The following is an 8,674-nucleotide window of genomic DNA, read 5'->3' as shown; positions in this document are numbered from 1 at the left end:
GGAACTGCGGTTTCTAAGCAGCGGTTTCTGAGAGGCTGACAGGAAGGTGGAGAAACAAATGAGGTTCCACATGAACAAATAGAGAAAAAGATAGAGGTAGTGCCTTGTCCAAACAAAAGAAGACAAATTGTTATGTCACATCCTAACGTACGCATGTTTTGAACTTAATTGGCATATAAAGGTAGCTACACTTGTACCGTGCCTAGAGCCATAATCCATGTCGGGGAAATTCTATGGTTGAAAGTATGTATAATAAGTACATTGTAAAATTTGTAGGAACATGTCAAGGTGGCAAACGGGGGGTGCCCGGCCGTGGCCGCGGCCCGGCAAGGCACGGCACGTTTGCCGGCACGCCACGGATAGCTACAGTGCGCGTGCTGTACCGGCAAGGCACGAAGCCGCAGGCCGTGCTGGGCTTGGTGGGGCAGCTCGACGGGCCGGCACGGCACGATAGCCAGGCACGGCCGCAAGCCTGGTTCCCCCTTTAAAAAATGTATTTTTAAAAAAACCCAAAAATACCCTCCAAAAGTTGTTTCAAACGGCTAGTTTGGGAGTATTTTCGTCTACAACAGATATTTTCATAAACCAGTGGCAGAGGTTCAACAATGGAAGAAACCCACTTTAATTTTCTGTTGATTCCATGATGGAATAAATCCAAACAATTTTATGTGGAATCCAAGATGAAATAAACCCCAAAACGATTTATTAGTAAGAGGGAGAGAGTCCTATAGCAAGGTTGTTCCAAATCAAGAGGGTTTTGTAACGAGTTGGGGTATGTTTCTGCCCATCATCAACTGAAGTTGAGAGGGTTTCAATTTGAGAAAAAAAAAAAAAAAAAACTCGTCCAAATCAATTCGTTGTTCAAAATTCATAGCTTGAGGGCTATCAACCTCAATCAGTTTGGCGAGAGTGAGAGACATGTCTCTATGTGAAAACTTGCTCGAAAATGTTCTGTGTGAAAACTTGCTCGGAAATGTTCAAAAAAAAAAAAAACTTTCTCAGAACTCCGTGAGGATCCCACGGAGTTCCGAGAAATGTTTTAATTCAAAAAAAAAAAAAAACACGGGCCGGCACGGCACGGTTGGCAGCGGGCCGTGCCTAGCCTAGCCTCGAGGATTTCGGCCTAGCACGGCACAACCCATGAACCCTTCCGTGCCGTGCCGTGCCCGGCCCGCGGGCCTACCCGGGCCTCATTTGGTCGTGCCGTGCCGATCCCATGGAGTTCCGAGAAATGTTTTAATTCAAAAAAAAAAAAAAAAACACTGGCCGGCACGGCACGGCCCCGCGAGGCACGGGGCCGTGCCGTGCCTCTAGGATTTCGGCCTAGCATGACACGGCCCATGAACCCTTCCATGCCGTGCTGTGCCCGGCCCGCGGACCTACCCAGGCCTCATTTGGTCGTGCCGTGCCGGCACGGCACGTTTGCCACCTTGAGGACCATGTAATCCGGTTTAGATTTAAACAACTTCACATAAGGAGTGGAGTTTTCAATAACTAGGGAGGGAGATGGTTAAATATTGAAAAAGTAAGTGTCTTGCGCTGGGGTGACTTAACCCTAACCCAAATCCTATAATTAAAAGGAGTGGTTACTTAGTGGGAGCAACACTCTAAGAGAGACTAGTAATTTAGGGTTTTTCTTTCGGTTACCTCCTTATCTACCCATACCAAGCCCAAGATTCCATTAATATAAGCAGTGATTGACAAGCAATATTTATCAGGAGCTTCTTTAGCGGTTGTATCACAAGGATCATGTATCATTAATGCCATCTGATCATCATGGCTACAGGCATGAACGGTTCCACACTTGAATTTGATTGATTAAACCTAGCATGTTTTCCTTTACCCAAGACAATGAGCACTCTGTTTCAAAAATTTTCTGGAAATTGTAAGGAATATCTGAATTATCTAAACTTTGGAGGAGGAGTCCCTGATGAGAAAATACTCTAGTACTTAATTTAAAAGTTGGAAATTTAAACCTAACAACACCCTTTTTAGCCTTTCCACCTACGTGTTTATATGGCACTTCATCATACAATTTCTCCTATTCTTACCTAGGGATGTTATATGGTGCCCAAGCGTGAAGTCAGAAGCTCCACCCTTGTCCCTTGATATTTGATCCAATAGCAGCCTCTTAAATATCAAGTGTGGTAACTTGAGCATGAGCATGTCGGCTGTGGCACCAAAACACATGTAATATGTATAAAATATGAGACACATACGTAGTAGTCTTTTAATAGCAATTGAACTGTTTGTCATGTTTCAAAACAATTCATTCCCGAAAGCTAAGTTCCTTTTCTACATCTGGGAACCCCATCAGAGCAATGCTTTTGTTGTTATTGTGGAGCCGAGGCTGGTTGGTGTTTCCCACGGCAAGAATCTGACAGCATCCGACGTGATCTTTGTTTGAAATGATTTTAGTGTCCTCCGCACACTTTTTAGAGAAACCAGGGGCAGGGAAGAATTAGCATTTAGTGCCCTTTTTTTATTCAAACTTACTTTATGAAGAATTATTTCTCAATAAATGTGAAAGAGCTTTCAAAAAGGTTGCTTAGCTCTTTATTGATTGAGGAGTAGCTTTCAGAGAGAATAATTGAGGTAGGAATCTATGATTTTCTTTGCATGAAGAAGTAATATAAAAATGGAGATAACAACAGGTAGGAGTTGTCAAGGTTCATGCATCTTAGATCACAGAATATGAAACATGAGAGATGAGGTGGTCATAGTAGCACAATTGTCATTTACCTGAGAAATGTGAGGCCCGCAGCAGGGTTTTATCTCTCATTCTATTTCTAGTTATGTACTCTACTGTTTTTAAGTTTACGCATTTGTTTTCTATTAGAAATTAGAATACACTGATTTGTCATTCAGTTAGTACTCTCGGTTACTGCTCGGATCCGACCTCGGATGGGTCCCGCGGTCTAGCTGTGGTTGTGGTAGTGGCTGGCTCGGCTCAGCTCGGCTCGGCTGGACGACATGCGCTTAAAGAATACAGTTAGAATGCCTCTAGTCAGAATTCTGGAGAAAACCCTCCGATGCTTAAATTAGACGAGACAATATATATGAGCAGTGCAAGGAATGAAGAGCTCAGGAGGCCTAGGTGCAAGGGGTCGACATTACCCTTTAATTATAATTGGGGTTTCCCTTTTATAGATGGAGGATTTGGAGATCACGTATCGATGATGTAACAGTACGGCATGGTGCGGGAATGGTTGCTCGTAGGGGTGCCGAGATGGGTCTCGTACAACTCTCTGGGGATTACGGGTCGGTGATGTGATGGCCGACATGACGTCGAGATATGCCGTTAGGGAATCCAGGGCCACACCGTTGCATTTTGGGATTCTCGGACGCCAACTGGCCGAGGACTGAGATTTCCGCTGAGCTCGATTCGACCATTCTACGTGGAGGTTTCTTACTAGCGGATTACGTTGGACCCGCATGTCAGCATGCTATTGGTGCTTAGGGGTGCATTTCTCCCTTCTACACCCCCAACCCCCCACCCAAAAAAAAAAAAAAAAAACCCTTGAGGCTGCAGGCTCGGGTCCCACTAGTCGGGTAAAAGTGTAAAATATTATCTCGAGTAGGGGTGTAAATGAGCCGAGCTTGGCCAGGCTCGGCTCGGCTTGTTAAGCTCAAAAGCTCGGCTCGGGCTCGGCTCGGCTCTGCTCGGCCAGGCTCGCGAGCCTTATCGAGCTCGGGTTATATTAAATTCACACCCCTCACCTCCCCTTGACAGCCCTATCTAGTGTAATTTGACTACTCTTTTTACACTACGGGGTGGTCCAAGTAACAAATGGGGTTCCAAAAAAGAAGTGACATATTTTGCCTCCCCCTTTCACTCCCTGGACAACCCTTTTAGTATTGTGGACCCCGATCCTGGGTCAAAATGGGGTGTCTACAAGTATATATATTAATATATAATATATATATTTAAATATATTAAATTCTTAACGAGCCGAGCCTGTCCTAACTCAGGCTCGGCTCGTTAAGGATTCGAGCCGAGCTCGAGCGAGCTTCCGAGCCCGAGCCAAAATTGACACCCTTAATCTCAGGTGATAACTCTCGGTGATATACAAGACATCTATCTTTTTTTGTTTTGTTGAAATGGTAAGATATGTATTAAAAGAGAGAAAGACCACGACCAATGAGGTCGAAAGATGCAAGACAACAAAGAAAATAAATGGAAAATTTTTACAAAGGTATATACGGGGGAAGAAAGCTAGACCTCCAAGGATGCTCTATTCACCCCCCCTCCCTAGCTAATCTGTCCGCTTCACCATTCGCCAATCGACGAACATGCAGAAAAAGGATAGGGTGACATTCTATATGGTCTCGAATTTCATCGAACAAATCTGTGAAAGGCTGTAGATGCACTCTGTTCCCATTAATCCATTTGATGGTGTTAAGCGGGTCTCCCTCGACTATTAGTCTATCCAAAATGCTATCTTCAGGTATCCTGATGCCATGAAGCACCACTTTTACCTCGGCCTCATTGGATTCCTTGATCCCAGTCGGGCCCGAGTAAGCCCATCAAATCTCACCCTTCTGACATATAAAACATCCATCACAACAAATAAAAATGCATGTTTTAGGATTATCCATTAAGTACATTGACATATTCTCTCAAATGGTAAGTTAGCTCACCCCCAATTGATTGAATAATTCAGAGACAAAGTTAGCGTAGACCACGAGGGATTGTGCCCCCACCCACACCTCCAGCATGATCTTTGATTTGAATCTTGGCCTCATAATGACAAAAGTACCAGTATTTTTTGAAAAATAAAGCCAACCCAAAAATCCACGGTTTGGTATTTGATGCATGAATTAAGAAAGTCCCTTCATACATTGCTTGGGAGAAAATACTATACATTGTCATCGCTTTTAGTGATTAGATCTAAACAAATGCTTACCAAATCGCATTTAATTTGGGTTTAGATTCCTGTGCTCCCAATTAGAGCCTAAGCTACAAAACCCTTTTCTTTCATTTTCAAAAGTGAGCAATATGAAAGGAATATATATAAGGTTGAAACATAGAAATGACATATATAAGGTTGAAAGGAATATGAAATCCATGTCCTTCCTTGATTGGAAATCTAGAGGAACCATTCATTCATTGTAATTACCCAATACCCTAATTCACGGTCCAAGTCAACATGGCAACCACCCAAAGTTAGATGGGGACTGTACCTTGTTATGTCCCTACACATGCTGTATATTAGGTTCACTTGCACTGAACCTTTAATTGCCGGTCCGTCCCGGGTCCGTTAACTTTCAGGGTTAAAAAAAGAAGAAGCGTGGGTTCACTTGCACTGAAAGCAAAAATTTGGACAAAGGTTATTGCATCAGATCGCTAAACCAAGTCACACTGTTCTATTATCACCTATAATTCCTTAAAAACCCTAGTTAAGCATCAACATACTGATACATATGGACCCACTTACCCGATGCTGACGCAACATGTTATGTGATAGAGGAACTTGATTTGAACCCTAATGAAAGAATAATTAAATACTAATGATACTCACAATATTCATTAATATATGGTTTAAAAAAAAAAGAAATTAACTGGAGAGAAACTTGCTGTGTTGTTAAAGACTTAATCATCATCATATCTCTTAAGCAAGAAAGTTGGCAATTTTTCAAGAGGAGACCAATTGGCTACTTGGTTTACTTTATAAACTTTTAATAACAATTTGGTAGCGATTTTATAAAACCCAAAATAGCCCTATTTTTTAATCTCCCTCTTCCTATTTCCTTTTAACTTTCATTTCAATGTTTTCTACTCCCGAGTATTAGAAAAGGGTAGTAGTAGAATGTCTTTAGTTAGTCTCATAATAAGTGTATATAAATGGTAAAGGTAAAATCTTGGGAAAAGGAGTTAGTCGTTATCCCAGATGATTGCACAGTCCTTTGTGTGTGGTCACATGGATTCCCCTGTACCCCATGTTCTACACCTATGCTGAAAGAAGCTTGCTTTGCTACCCCCACTCTCTCTCCCTTTCTCTTTGCACCTTCCCTTCTCAATCTGCCTCACGAATCTCTCCTTTGTCAGCATTTCAAAACCCCTTGCTCTGTTTCGGACCTTAAATCCGATCGTATTATTACCAACTGAAAAACCTTTTCTAAACCCCTCGATCTGTTTCGGACCATAAGTCCGACCATATTATTACCCACTGAAACAAACCCCCCTAAAAAATCCACTTATTTTATTGCCATATCATTATTTCCTTCTCTCAGTCTCTGTCTATTTTCTGGGCATCACGTGCAACTAGCTATAGTCATTGTTTCTTTAACGCCTTTAAAAGCTTAGCCTCCCTTGTACATCTTTCTAGTCCTAGATGGAATGTGTGTGGTTTGTGGCTCTGAGTTCGTGGAATTTTCTTCATGTGGGTTGGGTTTGAAAATTTTCTCCAACTTTTCTAAGTGAGCATAATAGTATTAAGGAGAGAGAGAGAGAGAGAGAGAGAGAGAGAGAGAGAGAGAGAGAGAGAGAGAATGACATTAGAAGCTGTAGTTTTTCCTCAAGATCTGTTTAGTTACAATTGCAAGGATTTGTATTCCTTGGCAGCAGGTTTGAGCTTTGACTTCAAAGTAGTAGAAGAAGAAGAGATTAATGGCTTTGTAGAATGTGAGATGAGTGGTTCTCTTGAAGAAATACCAGAAGTAGGAAGGGGACTCAACGCCTTCCATGGGAATTGGGATTCCTGTTCTTCCTTGGTGCAAAATGTCAAGGAATGGGATGCCAACACGTCACCAGAGGCTTGCTTTCTGGCGGCCAGAGGGACGGCACCGGGCCGGAGAAAGAGACGACGGACCAAGAGCTTGAAGAACAAGGACGAAGTGGAGAGTCAGAGGATGACCCACATTGCGGTCGAACGCAACCGCCGGAAACAGATGAACGAGTACCTCGCAGTTATCCGATCTTTGATGCCGGCTTCTTACATCCAAAGGGTGGGCTTAACATCTCTCTCTTAAAATATGTGAGATCCAAGTGTTGGATTGCGTGTAGATCTCACCATTGGATTATCTTGGTGGTAGATTATGCAAGTTGGTTAGATGAGGTAACCCAGATATATTAGGCAACCAAGATTGATCTATGTGCGTTTTAATTATGTATTACATTTTTATCTAAATTTGCTTCTTTTTGTTGAAATATTTGTGCGTTCTAACTTATTAGAAAAAAGTGAAAATTCACGATACTTGGATAAGTGGCTTAATTAGTGCTTAGTAATTATCCATTTTTAATTAATAGACTTGTTTGTTGGTCTAATTTTTCTATTTTTTTTTCATTAAATTGATATTAATAGTTTAAGAAAAACACATAGAAATGTTGGTCAGCAAGATTACTGTAAATTCTTACTTGATATTGGAGAATTTGCCTCCATGTCTAGGCATCTAATCGCATGAAATTCAGGGTGTGCATTGCGCACATTAGTTAGTCAGGGTTCTGTATCACTGGTAATACAAAACATCTACATAACACATTCCTGACACCTTAAATAATGTTCAAACTTCCATTTTTTTTTCTTTTGGATCAATAAGCAATCAATTTCGTAAAATATGTACATGGGTTGAACATCTTTGCTGCACCCTCTATCTACTTCTAGTATCTTTTGGATCCTCAAGCTCTCATGTTTTTTGTTTTTCTATTGGACTTCTCAGGGTGACCAAGCATCTATAGTTGGTGGGGCTATAAATTTCGTAAAGGAGCTCGAGCAACTTCTCCAATCTCTCGAAGCTCAAAAGCGAATAACACAACAATCCAATTCCGGTTCCACCTCTCTTTTCACTGATTTCTTCGCCTTTCCCCAGTACTCTTGCTTATCAAATTGCAACTCAAAGAATGAGGAGGTGGTGGAGAACCGCTCGGCATTTGCCAATATCGAAGTAACCATGGCCGAAAGTCATGCCAACCTCAAAGTACTCTCAAATAGGCGACCTAAGCAGCTCTTGAAAATGGTGGCTGGGTTGCAAAACATCCATCTCACAGTCCTCCATCTCAATGTAACCACCATTGATCAAATGGTTATGTACTCTTTCAGTGTCAAGGTGGGAACAAGTCACTTTCTTTCTCTAACTCACTACTAAATTTTATTTTATATATAATCTTATTCTTCACCTTGAATTGTTCATTAATCAGACTTCCTTAATTCATGTAGGTTGAGGATGACAGTGGACTTACTTCCGTTGATGAACTCGCTTCCGCTGTTAATCAAATGCTAGGTAGGATTCAAGAGGAGACCAGTATAAATTGAGCCAAATTTATATGTAATTCAACAGGTTTCCTATCTTATATAACAAAATCATTGCAAGTTTTTTGAGTTTATTTCACTTATATCTTAAGAACCTTTGTGTAGTTGAAATTGATTATGCCACAAAAATTTAGTCCAATTGATGTGTTCATGGGTTTGCAGAGAGAGAGAGAGAGAGAGAGAGAGAGAGAGAGAGAGAGAGAGAGAGAGAGAGATGCAGTTTTATTGTATAAAGCCACCTAAGAAAAGATGTAGCTACAAAGGGCAGCCTTAGAGGAGCTTTTTTATGATGAAGACTTTGAAATAGATAAAGATAGGTTAATGGAAAATACGTACCATGTCATGATTCCAAGGGTGAAAAGCAAAAGCAAGATAGAATTACATGATGTAAATGAGTTAAAGGAAATGATATATGGCCAACTGTT

The 8,674-nt window shown here is 41.4% G+C and overlaps 1 protein-coding gene across 1 annotated transcript; it reads left to right on the top strand.

The window, feature by feature from the left end:
- Positions 1–6,350: 6,350 nt before the first annotated feature.
- On the top strand, positions 6,351–8,270 carry LOC143848980 (transcription factor bHLH94-like). Its single transcript, XM_077358018.1, has 3 exons — positions 6,351–6,948; positions 7,660–8,046; positions 8,157–8,270. Exons 1-3 carry the CDS (start codon positions 6,493–6,495, stop codon positions 8,250–8,252), a joined length of 939 nt encoding a protein of 312 aa, XP_077214133.1. The 5' UTR covers positions 6,351–6,492; the 3' UTR covers positions 8,253–8,270.
- Positions 8,271–8,674: the final 404 nt, after the last annotated feature.

Source organism: Tasmannia lanceolata, unplaced genomic scaffold (genome assembly GCF_043159265.1).
Source record: "Tasmannia lanceolata isolate RefF3 unplaced genomic scaffold, GAP_Taslan_0.1 ptg000016l, whole genome shotgun sequence".
Lineage (NCBI taxonomy): Eukaryota > Viridiplantae > Streptophyta > Magnoliopsida > Canellales > Winteraceae > Tasmannia > Tasmannia lanceolata.
The sequence above is the reverse complement of the archived record's forward strand: the minus strand, read 5'-3'. Positions and strand labels throughout refer to the sequence as shown.

Coding starts and splice junctions, on each gene's coding strand:
- LOC143848980 (XM_077358018.1), top strand. CDS start 6,493: ATGACATTAGAAGCTGTAGTTTTTCCTCAAGATCTGTTTAGTTACAAT. Junction 6,949..7,659: donor CGGCTTCTTACATCCAAAGG/GTGGGCTTAACA, acceptor TGGACTTCTCAG/GGTGACCAAGCATCTATAGT. Junction 8,047..8,156: donor TGTACTCTTTCAGTGTCAAG/GTGGGAACAAGT, acceptor TAATTCATGTAG/GTTGAGGATGACAGTGGACT.